The sequence below is a fragment of the Schistocerca americana genome, chromosome 7 (genome assembly GCF_021461395.2).
Source record: "Schistocerca americana isolate TAMUIC-IGC-003095 chromosome 7, iqSchAmer2.1, whole genome shotgun sequence".
Classification (NCBI taxonomy): Eukaryota; Metazoa; Arthropoda; class Insecta; order Orthoptera; family Acrididae; genus Schistocerca; species Schistocerca americana.
This window is the reverse complement of record NC_060125.1, coordinates 211,445,920-211,473,232: the sequence shown is the minus strand read 5'-3', so window position 1 is coordinate 211,473,232 and position 27,313 is coordinate 211,445,920. Positions and strand designations below refer to the sequence as shown.

General features: G+C 42.3%; 1 protein-coding gene across 2 annotated transcripts in view; it reads right to left on the bottom strand.

The window, feature by feature from the left end:
• LOC124622288 overlaps positions 1 to 27,313 on the bottom strand; it is a 770,325-nt gene that overhangs the window by 247,725 nt on the left and 495,287 nt on the right. For both annotated transcript variants that reach the window (XM_047147957.1, XM_047147958.1), the window contains exons 3-4: positions 19,012 to 19,099; positions 3,157 to 3,242 (exon numbers count right to left, since the gene is read on the bottom strand). In XM_047147957.1, coding sequence (XP_047003913.1) covers positions 3,157 to 3,242; positions 19,012 to 19,099 — 174 coding nt within the window. The remainder of the gene's footprint in view (positions 1 to 3,156; positions 3,243 to 19,011; positions 19,100 to 27,313) is intronic.

Here is a 27,313-nt window from a genome sequence, read left to right as displayed (position 1 = left end):
GACTTCACGTCACGTCCGCAGCAGATATTTCTTTGCGCTCGGCACGACGCGAATGCAATTTCAAGGGTGTTTCAACCAGGATATACAGTTTTAATTTTCTGTTCACCCTGGGGAAATTAAGCACACGTCTGTCTTACTTCGCTGCAGGCCAGTTTATTGCATACTAAAAAAGCGTGAGCTCGCAGCTGTCTGCGCGAATCACAGACATTCCGTAAGCACGGACGACGGATCTCCTTTATCTACACTTCTGCTTCGTGTGACATCCTACTGGCGGAGTTCCTACAGAAAGGAATATTCATGCTTCATACCAGTTCACTGGCAAAGGCAAAGCAATGAAAAGTGAGGCGTGTTTTACATGTGGTGTGTAAACTGCTATTCCTGCACAGTAGTGGAAAAGAAACCGTTCTCGCAGTACAAGTGAAATTTTTGTGCCATGCATGATATCAGTAAACTTTGTTAATGTTCTGTTACTTTCTGCTTGCAAAAGACGGAGGTAACATTTAACAGTAGCTTATCAATGAAACAGAAGCAGTTTCCCAAGACTAAATTATTTACGCTTGGTTTTAGAAGTCAGCTTTGCTACATGTTAGTCGGCTTGAATTATTAGGTGATAAAATATGTCGACAGCAGAATTATTCAGCCCTTTCACAGTTAAAGTAGTTTAAATAAATATAAAAGGAAAGGAAGTTTTGCTTGTAATACTGTATTTTACGAGTTCGTTGTTACTTGTGAAGTGTAACAGAATGTTTAGCTCAAGTATCGTGAGAGAGTGTGTGCAAAGTGAAACTGTAGCTAAGATAAGTTTGTCGCAGAACGATAATTTGAGAGATGATCGTGGATGTGCTACTCAGATTCATTTCCCTTGTACGCTATTGTTAAATGACATTCTCAACATCGTATTACGCTGGAACGTAACTGCACTTGGCATACCAGGTTTACAATGAACTAAATATGTTAAGTTATTGATTCGTGAGTCGAAGACATATTATGACATAAAAGCAGCTGAACTGACTCATGGAAGAGAGGACACATCGTGTTTTGTATTTCTTTTAATTTCTTTCAATCTGAGTTGTCATGAATCTGCCCAACGTAAAAATGATTTGAAGATTTACGTTGCAGTTACTAGCTCTCTGCCACATATTATCTTATAAACTATTTATCGTAATTCCGTCATAGTTTCGTTTCAATAAGCCGGCGATCAGTTTCGAAGTACCAAGTTAATTTTCAGGCCACGCGTATTAAAGTTAAAATATAAACGCTGATAAGAACACAAAAAAAAACAGAATTTGGAAAACAAAATGCAATTGTTAAGATATCAGTAGTTATTCGCTGAAGTGTAAGATACCTGCACTAATAGTGCTTGATCAGGGGACAATCATTTCATACACACACAGGGAATACAAATATTATACATAGTCACATGAAATGTCCGGCCAATTTCTTAATATATATGTATTCATGAAGTGCGGTTGAACTAGAGTGGTTTTCCCGTAAGCAAGCACTGTTAGTAGAGGTATTCTACAGTTTAGTGAACAGTAACTGAAACCTGCAAAGCTGCATTTTGTATTCCAAATTTTATATTTACATATGCTTATACATGTATGTATTCTAGGTTTAATAGGGTTGGCTTGAAAATGAACTCGGTAATTCGAAACTAGTCGCCAACTTAATAAAACGCAGCTGTGACGGAATTACAAACAGGAATTTGCTATACAGGTTTCTGGTCCTGCCCTGACTTCATGTTGCAAAAACGCGCATGTTACATTGTAGTTGCTGCTCTTTCTTTTGTTGCGCCGACTGAATATGTTGCTTTTTTACTTTTATTTATCGGTATTGCAAACTCTCCACAAAAAATACTCATTTGCTGAAATAACTGTGTTTGCTGTTTATCCTGTAAAATACGTCTGTTTCGCTTTCTTTATCCGGGAGATGAATTTTACTCTTTCTTGTACATTAAATCGGATGTTATTTACATCCAGGAAGAAACGAACTATAGTAATATACCTCGCCCAGAAAGTAATGCACTGCACTTCTTTTTTCTCAGACAAAAAAAAAATGCTACGAATGTGAAACATTAGTTATGTATTATCTGAAGTCTCCTGATGACCACGCCAAGTTTACGTCACTTCCGACAGCTGCAAGACAGTTTCAAACTGGGGTCTGGAGGTGATGCACCTTACAAGAACGTACCGTCATTGAATTTCTCACTGCAGAGAAAGAAACAGTGGGGAATGTTCACAAACGCTTCTGCAAAGTCTATGGAGCATCTGCTGTCGACAGAAGTACAGGCAGTCGCTGGTCACGGAGGATGAGGTCATCAGAAGGCGGTTCGGCGGAGTTCCACCATTTGCAGCGGTCAGGGAGACCATCTGTGGCTGTCACAGCTGACATCTTGCAGCGAGCTGATTTTGCCATTCGCGAAGACATTAAAGGATGACATTCGTGGAAGGCATTTTGAGGAGGGTGAGGAGGTGATTCTGGCAGTGAAGCACTGCCTCCGCCACCAGGACAAGGATTAGTACCGACAGGTTGTACACACCCTTGTTTCGCGCTTGAGGAAGGTCACAGAACGGGGTGGAGATTACGTGGAAAAATAGGGTGTATAGATAAAACACCATTTTTTCGTGTGCGTAATTCTCATTATGTTCAATAAGGAATTGTTGAAGAAAAAAAATGCGGTGGACTACTTTCTGGGCAACCCTCGCAAAACTGCACTGAATGTTTTTCGTCAGTTATAAGCACACTCCCTGCCACATTTGTTGATTTATGCAGCACTACTTGCGGCAGTCTTTACGGGGAGTTAATCGAGAGGCATTTAATCGCAGTGCCATTAGTTCTATTAAATTTCTCTTCTCTACCAATTTTGATTGTTTACACAGAGAGATGTCTTTAACGGGAGATCGCCAAATGTGTCAGTACGTAAAATTTGGTGGCAGAATGTGTACAAGGCAGGCTCATTTGAAGTACCCTTCTGAAATTCCAGTAGTACCGTACTAACATTATTATGCAACGATAAATATAAAGATGAGTAATACTTTTTCAGCCTAAAACAGTTGAATTTACTCCATATGATGAAGCTCTCACAGGTATGAACTGCGTGATCCTCAGCTAATAGTTTCCACAATCGGCAGAGAATGAGAGAGATGTTAAACTAACCTTGAAGATGGCGGCGAGGAGCAGTATGCTGAGAGCGATCATGAAGAGCTGCGTGCCTATTATGGTCAGGTACGCGATCTGCACTCCTGAAACAGTGCCGTAGAAAAATGAACAAAGCTCGAAATCATCTCTAACGTTAGAGATATGAAGTTAAAGAAAGGGTAGAATTATAGCTACATTAGCAGTACGCATGTACAAAAGATCAGCTTTATCGGGCGACTAATTTTGCTGCTCTTGTCCCATTGTAGGCTGCCGTCGTTTATGACACTGTGGAAAATGGTGTATCGATCTTAACCTAGAACAAATTAGATGGTTAGGAAGCGGCGCAGGAAAGAACTCTGGTAAAATCACTGCACTGTTTAACACTTCAAACTGTTATCTCAGTAGCGTCATTTCACACAGATGTGGACACACTCAGATGAAGGATGGGATGAACTTGCGGAACAACCGCCGTCGAGGTTCTCAAAATTCTCATCAGTACATCTACAGCCTTTGAATGACGTGGAAATCGTTAGTTTTGACGTACATGTACGGACAACAAAATGATTACACTTTCAGGAAAACTGGGTGATTTCCTCAAGAGAAAGAGATTCACAAATTCAGAAAGTCAGTCGCACGTTGGTCCATCTCTAGTCCTCATGAAAGCAATTTATGGGGTCGGCGTCGATTGACAGAGTTCTTGTTTGGCCTCCTGAGATACATCGTGCCAAATTCGGTCAAATTGGAGCGTTAAATCGACCAAATCCCGAGTGTGTGCAGGGCCCTGCCCAGAATGCCCAAAACGTTCTCAGCTGAGGACAGTCACGTTAGCATCCCACCACTGTCCAGGGCGTCTCCGGAGGTCCTTGGCTCCAGGAATCTCATCGACAGGAGTAGAACTGTCTTCAGTGATGAGTTCAGCTTCGAATTGAGCCCCGATGATCAACGAAGATGTCTCTGGATACGCCACTAGCGAGCAGTGAGATACCAACCTGACCGTCACATGACACATTGCCCAACAATCAGGAGGACTTGTCGGGGGGGGGGGGGGGGGCGGTGCTATTTCCTTTCATAGTGGTCCCTTTTGATTGTTACCCGTGGCACGCTTACAGTACTCTATTACCTCTTTTTGCTGCCCTTCATGATAAGCCATCCTAAGCTTACATTTCGCCAAGATAATGCCCACCCACACACGGAGAGAGTTCGCACTGCTTGTCTTCGTTCTTACGAAACCCTCTCCTGACCTGCAAAGACACCGGAGGCCTCTCCAACTGAAAAAGTTTGGACCATTATGAGCAAGACCCTCCAACCAGTTCGGAATATCTGCGATATAAAGTACCAGTTACATAAAATTTGACGCGATGTTCCTCAAGACGACATTCGATAACTCTATCAATAAATTCCAAGCAGAATAACTGCTTGCATAGGAGCCAGAGATGGACTAAGGCGTTGACTCTTGTACAATTTGTGGAGTTCCTTCTTTTGATTCAATTTTTCTGAAAGTGTAATCAGTTGTTTATTTTTACATGTAAGTCACATCTAGAGACTTCCTTCCCATTCGAATAATCACTTCGTGATGTATCTATTTTTATCTTAGAGTCTGTATGAACAATACAATGTAACTTTATTTCAGAGAATTAAGAACTAACAAAAAGACTTACAGGTAATTCAAGCGCGACAATGGAAGAGCATACACAATAACATGTTCACGTTATATAACTAACCCTACTTTGTTACTTCTGTCTTCCTAAAAGAAACATCTTATATACCAGTGTAATGTAAAACACATAAAAATTTTTCGATACAGTAGTATTTAATGTCTACGATGTAGCAGATGCATCTCGAAAAACCGCTTATTTCAAAATAATTAATGTTATAAACTACAGCTTTCCACTTTACTGTGGGTATGACGTAATGTAGCAGTCCGAAAACGCTAGGTTCGTTTTCTCCAAAGCGGTAAACATAGTCCTTCCTAAGATCAACTCTTTCGGGAAATATTTTCTACTGTTTCCTCGGCAGTTTCCTTACCATCACTTTCCCGTATAATCCTGTATTCTATATCTGCCATAGTTTATCCTTAATTGCTTCATGAGTATTTTTATTTGCACAATAAAGCTCCACTTTAGTCTGCAAAAGTCAAGGCTACTACTCCGTTTTGGGTTATGAGAAGCGGCATTATATTTCTCATAATTGTCACAAGATGGTTAATTTACTTAATTCATGACTATGTTACCTGTACTTGACATTTATCTGTTACCAATACCAATTGTATACCAGTTAAATACGTTCTTCCGATATATGAACATTAATATTACAATATCTACATTTTACAATTATTTTTTCGATACTTTTTTAAACCGTTTCCCTTTTTTCATCTTTATTTTCGCGTTTTCACATGAACTGTCCTCTAAGTTTGATTTTAATTCATAACTGTACATCTCACTGTTCCCCATTTTCATTATCATATTCATGTACATTATTTTGGTAGTAAATAATCTGTCAGTACTTCCAGTAGCTTAATTTATTTTGTTTTTGGTATTTACCCTCCTATCGAGATCCATCAACATATATTTATATTCGTCATATCAGAGTAATTTTCGTCTAATTCCTTCTTTTATTTCAGTCTTACAATCTTTGTTAGATTCTGTCAGGTAATCAGTTCAATCATTAGTGGTTTTACTAGTTTCTTCCATAACTTTTTACTTTCACTACTTTGTTCCATTCACCTACACAATTCCTTAATAGTTTGTTCTGTTTCACTGTTATCTTGTTCAGTGTGCCTAGGGAGACCTTTTGACATTTGCATTATTGCACGTAGCATTTCCCTTAGATCAAATCATTTGGGACTCTCAACACTAAATTCATCTTCACTACCTGGCAAATGAATATCACTCAATCTGTCATTTACATCCAGTTGCCCATGCGCTTCTCTAATTCTGCTATGATCTGCATAATGAGATGGATTCACAACATCAAAGTTATTGTTTACTTCATCATTAATATCATACTAAACTTTTACAATATTTCCTCGAGTGGCCCCTCATCATTCATGCTCTCATTGTCGACATTCATTTACCAATATTTCATTTATTAAGAAATCATAAAATACATATATTACAAATCCTAAATTACAAGATAAATTCTCACAAAATCGCAAGGAAAATCATTTTCTTTCATCAATATGCATATTTCACAATACTGTGCGGTGTTTCTGATGGTAGTATCGTATGGTACTCCAAAATATACACATTATTTGATATATTTAAATTTTTAAATTTACTTAAGCACGGGATTTCTCGGTCTTGAAAATTAAGAGAACACAAAATGATGATTGTCAACTTTATAAATAAATAATTTAGACCGCGAAAAGAGACAGTATCGCTGTTTACAAAAATTCATTTGACTGTACATTCCAGAAAATAAAAGATAACTAGATATACATGGACTCCTTTCTAAGGCCACTCCTAACTCAGGTGCTTTAATTCTTGGCTATAAATGGTACATTACATGCCGCAAACCGAGAAGTGGCGCGTTAGGGTCATTGGCGTTCGGAGCCTCTCCAGCAGTAACTGTATTGGTTCCCAAATATCACCAGAGACAATGCTTGTGTCGATACTGTAACATTCTGTACTACGATAAAATGAAAACTTTCTAAAAGTAGCTATAGCCACTTCAATTATTTTTAATGATATGAAACAAGATTATCACAGTGAGAATAATTTACAGAAAGATATTTATATTACCACTTCCTGCTATGTGTTAAGTTGTGTTGTAGCTTTTAACTGTATTAAAACAAGGTAAAGCCACTGTTCCGTGAAAAAATTACAAGAACTAAACGTAAAAGAATACAAAAATGTAGTAAAATTTCTCGAAACATTAAGAAAAATAAAAAGAATCAACCAGTATTATGTGGAAATCACAATTTTCATTCATACTAAATAAATAGTTCAAGACATTGTAACGAGGACGTTTGCAGATTGTAGCACGTGCACAGCAGTGAAAGTGTAATTTCAGCTTCCTGAGCTTATTTAGGTCTGCATCTGGTATCTGAGATTTTATAACCTATGATGATGGCTTTAGCATTAGAAGGCAAAACTTGAGTCAAGAAACACGCCTTCGACCACAGACTAATGAGCATAAAACAAAAGTCACCAATGACATAACTACCAGCCCTGAAAGTCTGCATTTTTTGGGCGTTGCTTCCTATAACATTTTCTTGAAGGAGCTCTTGCTCGAAATTTATGCTGGACAGCTTGTTCTAAGTTCATATGCTTCCAAAACTGAATTTGCGTGACTTGCTATATTTTTTGTTAAAGTGAAAATACCGTTAGTGTACATAAATTATGTGTTTTGCACTTATGCTTCCTTTAGCAATAGTAAAGTCTCCTCCATGTTTGGCATTGTAGAAAGTTCCCAATGAAGATTTCATTCTGAGCGACATCCGATCAAAAATCGAAGGACATCATTGTTACAGCTGTAGTCTGTGAAACCACTGAAGAAGAGGTGCTATGTAGCTACTGAGCCAGATACACGGGGGGGTTCGGAAATTCTCGTTGAAAGCCCTTACGATTTGTACAGAGGAATGAGTAGACAATATTTTGATTTGTTTCCTTACTAAAACCATTTGAAAACATGTTGGTAACGCGACCACTTTCACAAGTAATTGGCCATGCGTGACCCAGTACATAATTTGTTTCACAGTTCCACTTATTAGTGGACAGAGAAATCGCTCATGTGCTCGTTGATGGTTTCTCTTCCACGTGACGCAGTACGGGCTTTTTCGAATCGGGTGCGCGGTGTCTCCCTGGAGCACCATAGTCACATCTGCTGACGGTGAAGGTACCCATTCTCGAAACCGTTGCGTAGTGGTGGCGAAAATGGTATGCGATGTAGTCGGACTTTGTGGAGAACGATCTTGGTAACGGCGACAAGCAGCTCTTCCAGTATCGTGAGCTTCGGCATTCAGAAGGATCGTGCCGATGTATTCTGCAAACGTGTACACGCTCACATACATGCGAATGAGGCTCGAATCAGGTCAGAGAGGTAAGACAGACATCAGATGGCATTAGACGATACGACGTGACCTCCCACTACCCCTTTCCCCACCATGACTAACTTGTTGTATACCTACCTGGCAAGCTTGTTTTCAAACGGCTGTAGCACGGTAACGGTACATTTCCGGACATGGGCTCCTTTTCAAATCTTTAAGTACTCACTCCCCTTTACAGGTCATAGAAGTTTGTAAAGGGAATTTTCGAAAACCCCGTATAATCGAAGATACAACCATTCAAAGATTTTGACAGTTTATCTGGGTATTCCAAGTCCTGCCCTTTTTGACAGGAGGAGAATTTTTACTATTTGCACACGATGTCGAATATTTAAAAATCGGCGGTAGTGGGTTTTAAATGTAAGGAAATGGTAATGCTAATACGGTATCTTCAATTTTTTGGTCCTGTCCTCCTCAGTTGCGCATAATACAACGGTATGTTGATGATTTTCACTTATGGACCGTCTGACAGCAACTGAATAAAACACAATTTTAGTGCCATACGCGTTTCGCCTTTATTTTCTGCAAGGCATCATCAGTGGCCTGTAATATGTACATATGTTAGCTATTTTATTTACATTTTTGTCACTGTGCCTATAGGTTATAAACAGTTCTGGTGGTTGGTATTTCCTATTAAGTAGTAGTGTTTTGAACTGTACTTACAGGTTGCGTAGACAGTTTCTTACATATTACGCTCCTGTTGCATTTTTGGTCTTGTTCGTCTTCCTACGAGCGCCAATTTGCTGTTTTTTCTGCATTCCACAGCACTATGCACTGAACGCTTTTTTTAAATGCAATGTTTTGGTTTCTGTTGCCGACTGTCAAATGTTTTTGCCAAAGATCGAATATTACTGCCAAACTTATGAGTGTAACTATCGAAGTATCTGTGGTCTGTTCGTGTATGCATTTGTGTGTGCGCTTGTGTATATGTGTGTGTGTGTGTGTGTGTGTGTGTGAGTGAGTGTTTTTTGGTGTCATATTATTTAATTTTATTTTATTGTATCTATTGTATTTATTGTATTTATTTAAATACAATAAAATTAAATAAAATTAAATAATATGACACGAAAAAACACTCACACACACACACACACACACACACACACACACACATATACACAAGCGCACACACAAATGCATACACGAACAGACCACAGATACTTCGATAGTTACACTCATAAGTTTGGCAGTAATATTCGATCTTTGGCAAAAACATTTGACAGTCGGCAACAGAAACCAAAACATTGCATTTAAAAAAAGCGTTCAGTGCATAGTGCTGTGGAATGCAGAAAAAACAGCAAATTGGCGCTCATAGGAAGACGAACAAGACCAAAAATGCAACAGGAGCGTAATATGTAAGAAACTGTCTACGCAACCTGTAAGTACAGTTCAAAACACTACTACTTAATAGGAAATACCAACCACCAGAACTGTTTATAACCTATAGGCACAGTGACAAAAATGTAAATAAAATAGCTAACATATGTACATATTACAGGCCACTGATGATGCCTTGCAGAAAATAAAGGCGAAACGCGTATGGCACTAAAATTGTGTTTTATTCAGTTGCTGTCAGACGGTCCATAAGTGAAAATCATCAACATACCGTACTAATACGGTATCTTGACCTGCACATAAATTCATTATTTACTGGATTTCGAAGCATAGCGTTTGTGGTTGAACACTTCTTTTTTCACTTGGTCTCATCTTGAAGGAACTTTGTGGCTCTCCGGGTGAGTCATTAGCGGTAGGAGAATGTCTCCAATACTCATCCCATATGCCTGAATCATATACTGACCTTTCGCTATTTATATTTTCAACATTTCGGAGCCCTGTCAGCAACTGTATAAATATTAATTTTATTATTAAATATCACCTGCCTCAGTTGCACAGATTACCTATATTTACCTAGTTTTCAGTCGGGATAACCCAACCTTCTTCAGAATAAAAGTAACTACCGTTTGTCCATAGTGGACATCGTCAAACTAAAATTACAAATCCATAAACGTATCTAAAACTGCATCGGCCCCACTTCGCGACAGCGATGCGGCTGCCACGAGTGCTGTACTGGAATTGACCGTAGCGTCGTGAGGCCCGTCTAGGCGGACACAATACCTTGTGCCTGTGCATAAACTGTGTGAAGAGTACTTCCTGGGACAAGACGCGAACCTAACTCCTAAACTTGAATTCACTAGTAAAGTGAAATAGAAGGAAGTTACAGCTGAGGAAAAGGGCGTATATGTTATCCTGTGCAGAACGTACTTAGATTGACTGTCTTAACATCTATGAAGTATTCGTTGGTCATGATATGAGGAAGACATCACGTGCTTACAACGTGTGGCCTGTCTAGGAAACTTTTGTGCTTAAACATGAAGTGTAATCACCTTAAAGAACTTAGGAGTGGGAAGGATAATATAAAGCCAACATCGTCATTATTATGACTAGGTCTAAAAAAAATTTTTTTTTAGATGTAAATGTTAAGCATTTGCTTTGCTATGGTTACAACGCATGAACATCCTATTGACTTAGCACACAAGTAGTTATGAATGAACTTATGAACAAGTCTACATCTAGTCTGTAACATCCGGCAACGCGGGACATTTAATATAGATGGTCATTATTCAAGATTAGCATATTTGACCTGAAATGCTCAAAATAAACTAATGCACGTGCCCGATTGAGCTTCATGACGAAGTTATGGTTATGAGTTGTTGACCGGAGCGCCAAACGACGCCTCGCTTGGTGTAAGGAGCGTAAACTCTGGACGATTGAACAGTGGATAAACATTGTGTAGGGTGACGATTCATCGTAGAAAATGTGGTGATCCGATGGGAGGGTGTGGGTATGGCGAATTCCCAGTGAATGGCTCAGAGCCATTTGAACCATTTGCTGGATCGTGTGGCCGACCACCAAGCAGAAAGCACACATCAAATTGCGCGAAAAGGACACTTCGAAGGTTACATTGTGGAGGGCACTGGTGGAATACGTATTACACCTTTATCATAAAGAAGTAAGTACTGGGACCAACAGATTTTCAGTCCCACGTTCACTTTTGTCGATGGATTATCTACCGCAGTATTATAATGCTGGATTTTGTTTAGTCCGTATTGTTAATAGATGAAGCTTCGTTACCTGTGATGGTGTTTCAAATAGTGTCCACAACCATGGCTCGAGTGAGGACAATCCCCACGCCACCCATATCGATGGCCACCAGCAACTATTTTATATCAACATACAGGTGGGCATTGGACAAGGTCCCCTAACAGAACCTCACTTGCTGCCTCCCTGTTTGACTGGTCCACGTTACTGGTGTGCCTGTGAGATGTGCTGAGAGGCTGCACCCATTGTTGTAAGCTAAAGGATGTGGTTTCAACCCGACGTTGCACTAGCCCACTTCGATGTTAATGTTCGCGAGCACATGAACAAAATGATCCTTCACCATTGGAATGAGAGGGGAGGTTCTGTCCCATGTCCAGCGCGAACCCCGGATCTCACTCCTCTGCACTTTTTCCTCTGGGGTTACGTCAAGGCGTTGGCCTATGAAACCCCCCTAGAATCTGACGCATGAAGATAAGCTCGTCAGGTTCCAAGCTGCCTGACTCAAAGTACAACAGACACCACGGACCTTTGAGAGAGTGCCGCAGAATTGCAGGCGCCGTTGTCATACATGCATTGAGACAGGCCGTCGTCACTTTGAAATATCACAATGAGCTACGCTGTTGTTATGCAGTGTACGCTGTGTATGTCCACAATACAATAAATATGCATTTCCGATCATCGGTTCCCTATCTCAATATAATGGATTGTGGACCCGGTGTCACCTGTTTTAATTTCACCCAAAGGACTTACAACATCTTATATTCGTCTTACAAGTGCCTCGACAGCATTTGTGAGACTATGTGTGGCGTAAAGCCGATCGATACGACTATCTCGGTGACTTGTAAAATACACTAAAGGAAAAAATAATGCAACACAAAAAATCACTAACACAGAGTAATGAAATTTCGGAAGTACATTCGTCTAGGCAACATATGTAAGTGATTAACGTTAAATCTCAGATAATGTAAGCGCGAGATAGGCCATTGCTCAAACTTTTTGCAGGGGCCTGCCAAATCCCTGGAGCCGATCCTGGCCGGAATCTAAATACCTAGGAACAACTTGCGCCGGGGATGCATCTTACTACACAGATATCAATGATGGACTGAGCCGCCTAGCCGAGAACCACCTACTTAAGAGATACTTGAAACTGTAGATATACATGACTTGAATCAAAAGCTATCTTTGTACAGAAGTATGACATGTAGTATCGCGTCGTCGATAAGAAATTGCACATAAAAATTATAAATGATCTCCATATTTAGACGCTCAAAAACTGCTAAGCGGTTTCCTATAGTAATCTTTATTGTTACTTCTAGATATCATTGGACCGATACAGCGACCGTTTCCAAAACTTTTGCAGGCTTCGGACGGCATAATTTCTATGCTGTGAAACTTTGTTGAATCATGTTTCCAGACAAAAATTGTTATTGCTTACTTGTTCCTCCAGGAAAAACCAACAATTCTTCGAAACTAAATATTTTTCTTGTATACCGTCATGTATATTTTGCGTAACCTACCCACGTTGTAGTTAGAAGTACTTGCGGAGTAGTATACTAGACTATTTCTTTCATAATTTAGTAATCTGCAGAAAGCGATACATTTGGAAGTACTTCACAAAAGATACTATGAACCTCTATCATTGCCTCATTTGATTCGGTCCCTATTTTTCGACTGTCTTGCCGTTCCAGTCATATCTATATTTTTAATACTGTTTTAACACACGTAGTATAGTGTAGTAGGTGTTCTGTAAAAGCAATTTTGGTATCTCAGACAAGATTTAACGTTGTAGGCTAATAGATTCTACGAAGATTAAAATTTGCTTCGCTTACTCATTTTCAGTGACACGTGTTTGTTGGTAGTGTGACTGGACAATATATCACCTCCACTAATTCCCATTAACGAACATGTTCCAATCAATTACAAGTACTAGCGTAGTATGTTTGCATAATTCTACCACACACAAATCTAAATATTTTCGTATTCCTGTTTTATCCAACATGTACAAACAGAGGTTGGACAAGACAATATGACACCCCTTGTGTCAATACACACATCCGGGGTGTGTTTCCTGACTTGACGCACTGACATTGTCTTTTCCTTCCTTCAGTACTGTAAGTATTATAAGAGGCAGTGCGTCTGTGTTTGCTTTGACGGTGTATTAACCTACCATGATATAAGGCCTAACACAATTACAAGTAAAGTAAATCACCGTTTTTCGCTTTGATTGTGTATTCGTGAAAGGCAGGAGCACGTATAGCTGCTGTATTCGATGTGACTCACTGTTTTGGGGAAAACTTCCTCAGTGAACACGACAGCAAAACAAAAACTATAAACTGAAATAGGCATAGGAAACCATTAAAGAGTACGCTGTTTCTAACAAGAAGACTGATTCCAGCAAGACAATACTGGGTTTAACATGCATTTAGGGAAAGCAGTGCAACCGGGAGCAGGGTGACAGGAATTACATAGACAAAAAAACCTTCGTAGTGGACGTACTACTGTAAATACGCTGAAAGCAAAGAAGAGCATTCAGTAGAGCAGGGCCGGCCAAACGCTGCACAGAGTGCAGACGTGCGGAAGTGCTGCACATTTGCGCACGTGTGTGACAGCGCGCGATAGCGACATCTGTTATGAGACATGTTTGCTAAATGAACGGCGGCGGCTCCACTTCCCTTTGGTACAAGCAAGAGCGCAACACATCCAGTCTCGTTTACCTCTGGTGACTGTAACCTTAACAGAAAGTACTGAGAAATGGCAAGTACTATGAAAACGCAAAGGACGGGAGATCTATGCTCTCAGTCGTTTAAAAATGACTGGGAACTGCAATTCTTTTTTGTAGCCGTTGGTGAAAACTCACAGTGTTTGCTGTGCCGCCGAATAATAGGGGTCCAGCATAAGTTTTCAATTGAAAGACATTACAATACATATCACAAACACAAGTGTAGTGTACTCAACAGTGAAGAACGGCAAGCAAAATTAAACGTCCTTCAGAAAATGGATGAGACACATCAACTCGATTTTACTGTACGTCAAAGTGACTGATACTTCTTGAACTCTTAGTTTTTTGTGTTACATTTACGTCTGTTTTACTGTACGCTGTACAACGTACTGTTTTCCATTTTCTAGAATGACAACCACACTAAATCTTCACAGCGAGCAAGTTTTAAAATCGCATTAAGAATTGCACAATCTGGGAAACCCTTTTCCGAAGGGGAGTTTGTGAAAGGGTGTCTGATTGATGCTGCAGAACTTGTGTGTCCCACGAACGTTAGCAGGTTTCAAGAAATCAGTCTATCCAAACAAACAGTGACAAGACGTATCAGTCCTATGGCCGGCGATCTGCACAGGCAGCTAATAAATAAGGCTAAATACTTTGTTGCTTTCTCTGTTGCGCTCGATGAAGCAACAGGTCTTACAGATACAGCCCAGGTTGTGATATACATACGAGGTGTCGATAACGAACTTTGTGTAACAGAGGAACGACATCTGTGCGTAGAAACATGCACTACATGTACGCTGACGGCTGCGGCGTGCACGCTGTGACCCGGAAGTTGCACATGTGCAGGAGCACCGCACGCATGCAGAATTTCTGGCCGGCCCTGCAGTAGAGAGACGAGCGCGAACTTCGAGTACGACTAATGCAAACATGGAATAGTATCTGCTGTGCCTAATTCTACTTTATTAGAAGACGTAATATTCCAAGGAAGTCAGAAGCTGACAGGTGTGAATACGAGTATTACTGAACCACCTGTTCAATAAGTCACGGTTGCAGTATAGTGATATGAGTTAATTGAAGAAGAATGAAAAGACTTATAAGAGCCAACAACTGGGAAGATGCGTTGGGTTGCAGAGAAATGTAGAAACACGCGAGACAGTAACTGCTTATCTTACGGCTTATCTTATAAGACAGAATTGAAGAAAGCAAACCTATGTTTACAGGGTCGGTATATTAAGCGAAAGCGTTTAGCTTTACTGAGCGAAATGCGCGCTTTGAAATGCTGAAGGTAGCAGGGAGCGAAAGTTTGTTTGCAAAATGGTTCAAATGGGTCTGAGCACTGTGGGACTTAACATCTGAGGTCATCAGTTACCTAGAACTTAGAACTACTTAAAGCTAACTAACCTAAGGACATCACACACATCCGTGCCCGAGGCAGGATTCGAACTGCGACTGTAGCGATCGCGCGGATTTGTTTGCAACTTCTATATAAATCAGTTAGCAGTTATAAGGATCAAATGACAAGAGAGCATCAGACGAGATAGAACAATTATCTATCCCTGATGTTATTCGATCTGTGCATTGTGGATGCAGTAAAAGAGAGCTTCGAGATATTTGGAAAGGGTATTAAAGTGAAGAGAAAAGAATAAGGAAAACTGAGCTTTTCGGTGAGACTGCTGTTCTGTGAGAGGTGGCAAGTGATTTGTATGATAAGTTGAACGGAACTGATAGTGTCATTAAAAGGGGTTGTAAGACGGATATCATGAATAGTAACATAAGGGTAATGTAGCGTAGTCAACCAGGCAATGCTGAGGATATTACGTTACGACGTCCGACACTAATAACTGGCCGTAGCCTAAGTGGCGAAGATATTGCTTGAGGAGTGGTAATAAGAAGGAATGTATTTCAGAAAAAGGAAACTTTGTCAGCTTCTAACGAAAACTTAAACGTCACAGGTCTTTTTCTGAAGGTGTGCATTCATGTACGGAAGTGGAAAGTGGACAATAAACAATTCAGACGAGAAAACGATAGAAGGTTGAGAAATGGAGTGTTGCAGAAGAAAGCTTAACATTATTAAGGTGATCACCCGCTACGTTTGACGTTAGCGTGCAGTAACTCACAGACCGCAGGTGGCAGCACTGAAAGCGGTTGGTATGTAAAGCGTGTCGGGAGGATGGAGAAAACAGTGCAGTCGTTCTCGTAAAGCGGAAACGGAGTTATTTATCCAAGTACAAAAGGGCATTATCATCGGTTTTAGGGACAAGGGTGGGAGCATTTCCGAAACGGCTAGGTTTTCAAGCTGTTCTCGTGCGTTGTGGCACGTGGTCCCGAGCATGACAAAATGGCACTATCAAAAACCAGCCCTCAGATGATTGCGGTCCAACAACCGCCATACACGACAGTGGCGAACGACGACTGCAGAGACGTTTACGGGCGAGTGTACGTGAAACTGTTGGCTACCGACCGCCCAGATGTCCTAACGGGCTACCAACAGCGTCTTCTCCACGTACGTTCAGAGAACGTTGTTGCATATTGGCCTCTGCAGCAAGTAGCAGGTCCTTGCATCCTTACTGATAGCTGTTCATCGGCTACGAAGGCTGAAATTTGCATGCTAGTATCACAACTGGACTGAATGGGGACAGCAGGCCGATTCAGATGAATCACGTTTTATGCTCTGTCAGACGGATGGCAGATGACGTGTACGGCGTGAAACTTCTGAAAACAAAAGGTCCAGTGTGAAGGAGGGAACTTTGTGTTGTGGGGAATATTTTCGTGGCATTCACTGCATAAACCCGACATGAAGGAAGGCACAATGGATCAACACAAGTATGCATCCGTCCTTGTGAACCTCATCTACCCATAAACACATTTGTTTTTCCTCGGCACGATGGCATCTACTAGCAGGACAATGCAACATGTCACACAAGTCGCATGGTACGTGCGTGGTTCGAAGAGCACCACGTTATATTTATTGTACTCCCAAGCGAGCATCTGTGGGACCATCTTGATCGGGCATTCTGAACCTAGCGCAGCTGACCGTGGCACTTGAGTTGTCATGGCTTCACATCCCTGGTGGTATCTTCCAGGAAACTGACTCTCCTCCGTCACGTCTCACAGTGATATGCGCTGAAAAAGGTGGTTATCCAGGATTTTGAGTGGTGGTTACATTAATGTGACTGGACAGTGTATGAGTACATCTGATAGCTGATGATGAGTAACTGAATTGCACTGTGGAGGAAATACAATTATGGCACCTCTTAACTAAAAGGACGACAAAGTTGATAGGACACCTCATGAGGCATCAAGAAATTGGTAATCCAGTAATAAAGGAAAAGGTGTGGTGAAGGGCGGTCAGATCTGTTAGAAGCGTTGACTCTAGTAAAGAGGGTCAGATGTCAGTGGTAATGCTGAGGAGAAGAGGCGTTTGCAGGATAGAGTAACGTGGTGACCTGTATTGAACCAACCATCAGACTGAAGCCTATGACATCAACCCGCTATAGCGAAAGCTGGCGTGTGCAGTCAAGGCTACGGACTTTGTATAAAGAAACGTGGATGATGTTGTGTAATGACTGGGAAAGTTTCGTGGTGGTGTTCTGTGGGTCCTATCATTACACGAGGACGAAAGGTATTTCCGCTATAGTCAAAGTATTCTTCGCGAAAGGAATCAGCACCTCTGTCGATTTTTAAATTTCAGTCACAATTCCACATCGGAACAGTTTTCCACGTGTAGTAGCGACAGAGAGAAGAAGGGTTGCTGACGAAACTACGTACATCTGAAGATGATCGAGGGAGCTCGAAACTACTCATACTGTATGCAATTTGTAACCGAAAATGAAAAATAAATTATATAAATTTGATTTGACAAAATAACTGGTTTAGTCTATGGAACTGTGTTATGGAATCAGCTCCATCCTGTGGCACAAATATTACTCTCAGCACAGAAATTTTTATTGAACATGAGAACATCTGCTGGAAATACCTAAGTCGTTTCTTAGTTTGGGTGAAACAACACGTCATCCGTGTACTCCAAAAACACTAAATTTTTAAGGTGTCTGGATCATTGTAATCTGTAATGCAGAGCTAGAGGTCGCAAAAGTGCACCACTATACCTCAACGCCGGCCGGTGTGGCCGAGCGGTTCTAGGCGCTCCAGTCTGGAACCGCGCGACCGCTACGGTCGCAGGTTCGAATCCTGCCTAGCGCATGGATGTGTATGATGTCCTTAGGTTGGTTAGGTTTAAGTAGTTCTACGTCCTAGGGGACTGATGACCACAGAAGTTAAGTCCCATAGTGCTCAGAGCCATTTGAACCATTTTTATACCTCAACGAAATCGGAAAGTTCATTTACTTCAAATGATTCAAATGGCTCTGAGGCCTGTGGGACTTAACATCTGAGGTCATCGGTCCCCTAGAGCTTAGAACTACTTAAACCTAACTAACCTAAGGACATCACACACATCCTTGCCCGAGGCAGGATTCGAACCTACGACCTTAGTGGTAGCGCAGTTCCAGACTGAAGCGCCAAGAACAGCTCGGCGACAGCAGCCGGCAGTTCATTATTTACTACAAATGGTACAGCATGTCATTAGACATAATGCTGCAGTTACGTGAACCTCTGCCAAAGGCAATTTATTTTGTTCCAGATGCCACATTAATTAGTTCTACCCTATACCCAGCAAAAGTTGTTGGGTAGATTGCATCGCTTTCTCCTTGCCTTCGCCAGGTACCGATATTCCTCTTAGTTTTATCCCTTAACCTGGAGGGCACCGAGGGCCACGGTAGTATTTTAGACTCATTTCATCTAAATTCCAATGACTTGCAAGGGGAATCCAATTTAAATTGTACGAGATTATCTGACTGTACCGCTAAATTTGGTATGGAATGAAATATGACAATCCACATCCAAGTACAGAGATATCACATGTTGTGAACTTATTTTATCAAGGTCAGTAGACATGCAGAAAAACTAATGGGTAACATATGCCGAACAATAATGCAATATTAAGGAATCTCACCGTAGTAGACGTCCTGAAGAGCGGCGTGTCGGTTGGCGTTCGCTCCGATCCTCCAGCTATAGAGCAGCACCACCAGGATGGAGATGTTCTGCAAAAGGAGTGGCGTTTTCAGAATATGTCTAAAACCAGCTACGCGGTTATGATTATTCATCCTACCAGAAACACTTTGTAAACATTATTTCATAGTTTAATAAAATGTAATAAAAGACCACAAGTTGAAACAAGATACTGTTTTAGCCCAGAAACGAGCCGCAATCTCTCCACCGCGCTGATGTACCCTCTTCCCAGAAACACGGCACAGAGTTTGTTACCACATACCGAAACAACCCCACAGGTGTTGCGAAGTCGACAACGGAATTGCAAGTTTGCGTGAGACGCTGAGAGCAATCGCACGGGATCTGGCAGATCCAATGGTCCACACCTGCTGAGCCATGCCTCCAGTAGCTGTAGATCGTGAGCGCCCTCTGCTGCCGCTCCACACACTTGCAGTTTCAGCCTCATCGCTAGGAAACCATCACCTCTTCTTAGTACATGAAACTCATCCTAACTGTCACTGTACAAGCTAGATTCGAATCCTTGCTGTATTATTTGTTATGGAAATTAGTATACCTGGAGAAATATAAGTTAAGTAAATCCCCTGTTTACAATGTTAACTTGTTGGGTAATCATTTCTTCTTCTGTATTGTTTTCATACGACAACAATTGCTGCACCATTCTGTAGCCCATCTCTGCTCACCATTGCGTACGAAGCCATACACGACATAGGTGGGGAGAAATATTCATAGCTATGAATGGCAGTCAATTCTAGTTGCTTTCTCCCTGTTATGTCGTCTTCTTAGTCGTTTCTTTCGGTTACTTGTCTTTTTGTCCCCTGTGTTTGACTTGCTTCTGCTCTTTATGTTTCAGATTTCGTGGTTACTGCTTTTGCACCCCTCATTTGCTTTCTTTGTCCTTAACTGTCTTATTTTGTGCATTGCTTAATTAATCATGGCTACGGCGCCGCAATCACCTCCTGCGCTGCCTGCAGTTGGCCTGTCTCAGTTCGTTCAGTTTCAGAGTCAACAAATGGCGCAATTGCTTCAAGTGATGAATCGCTTCATAACGGCGAAGATGACTTCATACAAGATGCCGGACCCAACGGCAGTGCCACCACCTAAGTATGCGCCCCCATTTCGTGAGTTTGTCGAGGCTGAGGAAGACTGAACGGAGTACCTCGCACAATTCAGTACATACGTCGCAGTGCATCACATACAACGTGTTGACGAACATTCTCATTTCTTAGACAAAGGGGCCTCGCAGTCAGCTTGTAGGCAGCGGCCTGGCCGGCCACTGCCAGAACGCTCGCCTAAACACTTGTCAAGTCCCAAACAAGGTGTGCAGTCCTCTCCTCGCTGTAATACGGCACATGATCACCGATATTGCCTCTCGCGTAATGTGACTTGCTTTTTTTGGAGCATAGGGGCACATATGCAGTCTGTGTGCTTACAGAAGCGTAATGCACCCACTTCTGCCACTCCTCCAGGCAAAGCGAAATCACAAACCGTGTACAGTGTGTTTCCAAAACGCCACAGCGGTATTAGTGCAAACGAACACTATAACAGCCGTTCAGGAAAGGCTCCCAACTCATCTCCAATACTGTGTAAACATAACAAACATTTCGCGTGTCTTACTAATGCTGGATCGTTTGCAACTTGTCATTGGAGCTTCAGACTTTCCTCAACCGTAGCATTTACGGACTGCTTGGCCAACCTAAGTTGTGCACATCACATCACATGCTGACGGCATGTAACAGCCGAGACATTCCTGTCTTACGCAGTTGTAGCCTTCATGCAGCTTTCCGAAATTTGATGAAGATAGTGAAATTTACAGTGCTTTACTCCCGAGACATTGCTAATATTTTTGGCTTTGATTTGTTTAGGTTAAACATTCAGGACAACGTACTTTCTGCTTCTTACTTTGATCCTCGGGGATCCATGTGCAGAATTTCAGGATTTGTTTTCTGAGGCTATAGGCAAAGTCAGCAGTTTTGTTGCCCTTGTCATTCAGTCCGGAGCTGCGCTGCTGCTACGGTCGCAAGTTCGAATCCTGCCTCGGGCATGAATGTGTGTGATGTCCTTAGGTTAGTTAGGTTTAAGTAGTTCTAAGTCTAGGGGACCAATGACTTCAGATGTTAAGCCCCATAGTGCTCAGAGCCATTTGAACCATCTGCCCTTGTCGCAACAAAGGACAATGCACAGCCATATTTTGTTAGAGCTCGATCTGTTCTTAGGCTCTTAAGAGTGCAGGTGGCTCGGGAACTCACTGCTTTGCAAGATAGCGGCCTCGAAGCACTCGTTACTGGCAGCCAGTGGGTGTACTATCTTATTATTCTAAAGAAGCCGTCCGGCAGAATCCGGCTGTGGGCCTATTTCAAGACAACTGTTACCCCTTCTCGCATCTGGAAGATCTGTTGGATCTGGGTCTCTTCAAATTTCTGAGATTCCCATTTCGCAGCGCTTCTACACCCACTGTATTTCAGCACATTCTGGAGCAGCTGATTGCAAAATTTACTTTTTGCTCAAATTATTTCGATCACATTGTCGTCTCAGGTAACACTCCGGAAGACCGCGTGAGCAATCTTCGCTCTCTGTTTCAAGTGCTGTCTGCAGCTGGTCTCAAATGTAACAGCGAAAAATGTGTGTGTTTTATTTTTCAGACTGAACTTGGTTACTTAGGATACGTCATTAATAAGCAGGGTGTTCACCCATTGCAATTACATTTGCTTGTTATCCGTGACCTTCCACCCCTACGTAATGAGCGGGAATTTCAGTCTGTTTAAGGTACGTTTACACTGGGATACATGTATCGCGACATGTATGAGCGACATGTCAATTTGACATGTCGCGATATATCACCTCATACAAAAATTCACGGAACTTGTATGCGGACCCTAGAGCTCATACATGTCGCGTATACATTTTGTATATCGCTTTTTGGCCATATACGCGACATGTATGAGCGACATTTGAAGAACTCGCGCATGCGCAGTACTATCATTTCCTGTCGTCTTGTCGACTGCCGCTTATTTCGACGATTAGCTCATGCGTAGTACCAGGCTCTTTGGCGGCTGTTTGAGTTTTGACGGTGCCGACTGTCGTTTCGACGTTAATATATCTGCATAGAATATCAAAAAGTGACATACGCAACAGTATTCTTCGTGTTTGCGAGGCCATTGTGCAAGTGTTATCCCAAGAAGTGAAGGTAAAAGTTTTATATATATATATCAGAGTAAGTAATACATTATATAATTTTTTCACGCATCTGGCAAGTATATCAATGTTTTGCTATTATTCCGGCGGCCTCGCGTGATAATGTTGACAACGGATGCCGACAATCGTGTGTGAGACGTTGGCATTAGCAATCGCGCGACAATGCAAATGTTTTGTCATGAAATCTTCGTTTTACGAGGAATCCCAAGTGGCTAAAAAACGGAGTGTTACTGCCAACTGATCCTTTGGTGGAATCGCTTCCCGAAAGTTTGTGTTGGTTTTGGACACAAGAGGAGCCACAAGTGATAACAAACCGCGGAAATCCTCCATACTCATCCTAACATAATTTCTAAAATATGCGCCATCCTCTAGCGTTAATTCGCGAGAAACTCTCTGTGCCACCATCTACGCTTCCTCCGCCATTTCTTCCTATCATCTTCCAAAAGAGCAAGTGTATCAGCACATAAAAATGTGAAATCTTCCAAATCGTCGTCGGAAGCTATCGCACAGTGATACATATCAACCAGTGTAAACGCACGCTCATACATGTATGAGGTTGATACTTGCCAACTCATACAAGTCGCGATACATGTCGCAAAGTCGCATATACATGTATCTCATACATGTGCCGATACGAATCGCAGTGTAAACGCACCTTTAGGGAAGTTCACGTATTACGTCCGATATACGCGGTGATTATAATTAAACTTTCAGAACGCTGTAGAAATAACACCACTGGTCAGAATGGTGTCAAACTGCATCGGAATGTTATCGGAGAAGGGGAAAAACGTAAGGCATAAGAAAAAAATTGATCAATAGATGGCACTGTATGGTTCAGAAGACGTAAGTGAAAATACCTGTCATTCGCGCAACCCATTGCAGTTGGTATAAACACGCCACGTACACAGATTTTCCTCCTTTCGCGTCTGTGACGGTCGCATGACTGTCTCAATGCAGGATACCGTTCTGCTTGTAAAGCTGTATTACAAGAATGATGACTGTGCACACGTCGCTCTGTCGAAGTCCCAGACACTGAAGGGTTTGAAAAAAGGCGTTGGTCCGATGACTGCCATGGGTCTGGAGAAAATGATTCGGAAATTCGAAAGGACGTTTTCCTTTGGTGTGCAACCTGGTAGAGGGAGGAAACGAATTGATTCGACGTCAGTGGAAGCAGTGGCCACAGTAATACAGGAGGAGACGTGTGGTGGTGTCCAAACATGTAGTGCACGGAGATTCACCCGAACATTGGACATATCCGTGAGCACAGTGTATAAGCTCTTTCTAAACATACTTCTTTGCTACCCATTCAAAATTACCCATGTGCACGAGTTACTTCCTGTGGATCTGCCAACAAGAGAGACCTTTGCTTTAGAATTTCTTGCCCGCATGGAAGTGGACAATGATTGGCCGTGGAAGATTTTGTGGACAGATAAGGCCAACTTCCATCTGACAGGATATGTCAATATACAGAATTGTCGAATATGGGCAACGGAAAATTCACACGCAAATTAACCATTACAACTTCATCCGGAAAAGATCACTGTGTAGTGCGGATTTACGGCATCATTTATCATAGGGCTATATTTTTTGGAAGAGACATGTGCTTCCGGTCCTGTAACTTGTACCGTCACTGGTAAGCGGTATGAGTGTCCTTTGCGCAAGCACGACATTCCAGCTCTTCAACGGCATGGATGTGTGGATGGGATCATTTTTATGCAAGATGGCGCATCTCCGCACATTGCAAATCGAGTTACTGCTGCTGATGCGCCAATTTGAAAATGCTAGAATTATCAGCTGCCATTTCCCTACACCATGACCGTCCCGATCTCCTGATCTTAATCCGTGTAACTTCTGGCTGTGAAGATGCCTGAAAGCTGTGTTGAGTGTTCGATTGCAAACTTAGGTGCATTGAAGTCACGCATTGTGCAACACATTCTGAAAGTGACGCCGGAAACACTTCAGTCAGTTGTAGAACATGCTGTTTTTCGATTTCAACTTGTTGCAGAAAACGATGGACAGCATACTGGACATGTTTTGCGCAAGTTACACGGAAATTAATAATCCGATTTGATTTTTATTGATGCTTTTTATGTGGTTTCTGGCCTCAGGGCAATTAAAAACCGAATTTTCCCATCCAATTTTATATGACCTTGCAGTGGTGGAAGCGCTTACGTAACTAACAGTATCAAACCTGTACGCCCATGCGCATTGAGTATTACAGTTGGTTTAACGTCAAATGTACACCACAGGAATTTTTGTGTGATTCAAATGGTTCAAATAGCTCTGAGCATTATGGGATATAACATCTGAGGTCATCAGTCCCCTAGAACTTATACCTACTTAAACCTAACTAAGCTAAGGACATCACACACATCCATGCCCGAGGCAAGATTCGAACCTGCCAACGTAGCGGTCGCGCGGTTGCAGACTGAAGCGCCTAGAACCGCTTGTCACAGCGACCGGCTTGTATGATTCATTTGTCATTTGTGGTCTACCGCTTTAAATTATGATGGTTATAGCTACATAAATTGCTACATTTTGTAACTATTAGTCTTCTTCAGCCATACGTTTTCCCCCTTCTCCGACGTTATTCTGACCTGTGGTGTTATTTGTACAGCGGTTTGGAAGTTTAATTATAATCATCCCGTATTCCCAGCCATTTTGAGGCCGCGGCTGCTTTGCATCCGTTGCACAGAAAGGACGTTCCTTTTGCTTGTTCTCAGAAATCTCAGTCTGCTTTCCAGAAGTTGGAAGATGTTTTGCTTAGTGATAGATGCACTGTTTATTTTCATACAAACAATCCTGTGGCTTTGGGTGCGGATGCTTCTGCTTACGGCATCGGTGCAGTATTGTAGCATAGATTTTGTGCTGTTGACAGGCTGATTGCCTTTGCTTTGATGTTATGGAAGCAAGCTCAGTGCAATTATCCGCAAATTGGAAAGGAGTCTCTCACTATTCTCTGCGGTTTCAATAAGTTTCACCAGTATCTTTATTGAAGAACATTTTCGTTGCTGATTGACAATAAACCTCTACAATCTTTGTTTAGCACTTCTCAGTCAGTAACTACTCGCACAGGGCAGAATCTGTGACAGTGGGTTCTTCCTTTCTCAAATAAAAAATATTAGATTGCGTTTTGGATCACTTCTAAGGATGCCAACGCAGATGATCATTCTCGCCTCTCTATTGGCCCAGATTCCGCATTCACCTCGTCCCCTGCTCTTGTTGATTCATTGGTGCAGAAGATACAGATCCTTTGCAAGGCTTTCCGCAAACTGCCCAGGCCACAGCAGCAGATCCTGATTTGCAGATTCTGTTGCACTACGTCCACACTATCTAGCCACGCTCAGCCACAAATATTCGTAGTTCGGTCGTCCGCTGATGCTGTGCCCGCCGGAACAACCTTGCAGTTTCCCGAGGTGTCATTTTGCTTTGCACCGAAATGAGGAGTCACGCGTTGTGGCTCCCGAGGGTCTCCAGCTTCATGTGCTTGGCTTGCTACACCCAAGGTCACTGTGGCGTCGTCGCTCCAAGCAGTTGGTGTGATGACACTTGACACTTGGCACCGTCTGGATGTGGAAACTGAACAGTAGACTTCTCAGAGCCGAGCCTGTGGTGCGCATCAATCAGCCGCATGGCCCAAACCTCAAGCACATGGGCAACGTGTGCCCTTGGATTTTGCGGGCCCTCTCTGGAATACATGTTGGCTCATCGTCACTGAAGCTGTCAGGAAATTTCCCTTCACGGCTCCTACGCATTCTGCTTTGGCTCGTTGCACAGTTCAGGCCCCGTCATCGATCATCTGTCTCGAGAGATTCCTCAAATGACTGTGACTGACAATAGACCTCAGTAATCTTCAGGATTCCTCTACGTCCGTTTGCTGCTTCGCTCTGGATGTGGGTGCACGCCATCTGCCCAGCTTTTCGGCTCGTGTTCACGGACGGGCTCCCATTGCCGGGGTTGGAGGCGAATGCTCGGCACTGGACTCAGATTCGGCTTCCATCTCCTCGTTGCCACCTACATCCTGCCCTCGCCCCCGTCGTTGTTAACTCATCTGCACTACACGACGACAATGAGATGGGATATATGAAGGTCGTTCAATAAGTAATGTGCCACATTTTTTTACAAAATCCATTAATATAGATAGACAATTGTCCTTGTTCGTGCTTCACATTTGATGTTTGTACTGTGCGTCGGCGAAGTTTAGAACCGTTATGATGTAAGGCAGAGCCGCAGTACAGCGTCAAAATGGCGTCTACATACGACTCACGATACAAGCGGCACTCTGTTATTGAATTCTTGTGTGCAGAAAATGCAACCGTGGTGAACGTCCATAAACGTTTGTGTGCAGTGTATGGCGATGCTGCAGTTCATAGGAGTACAGTTGGTCGATGGGTAAAGAAAGTTACAGCCTCAGGAAATGCAGAAACAGAGCTCCATGATCAGCCACGCTCGGGGCGTCTTGTCACAGCCGCTGTTCCAGACTTGCTGAGTCATGCACATGCCATTATTCGTGCCGACCGGCGCATCACAACTCGACAATGGCTCTACAGTTGTCGGTGAGCGTTGGAAGTGCGTCTTCAATGATCGAGACACTCGGATATCCAAAGAGGTGCTCACGATGGGTTCCACGAATGCTCACAGCGGACCACAAGATTCATGAAAGGCCATTTCGTCTGAACTGTTGGAGCGTTTTGAGACCGACGGAGAAGCCTTTCCGTCACGGATCGTTACAGGGGATGAAAGCTGGGTGTACCGCTTTGAGCCGGAAACAAAAAGGCCGTCCATGGAGTGGTATCATCCTCATTCACCACAAAAGAAAAAATTCAAGACAATCCCCTCTGTCGGAAAAGTCATGGTGACAGTCTTCTGGGATTTTAATGGCGTCATTCTCGTGGATTTTGTGCCCAGAGGGTCAACTATCAATTCAGAGGCATACTTGAAAGACTCTGAATAAACTCAATAACCGTTTTCGACGTGTTCGATCGGACAAGAATCCATCACAAATCTTGCTCCAACACGATAATGCACGCCCACTCACAAGTCTGAGAACCCAG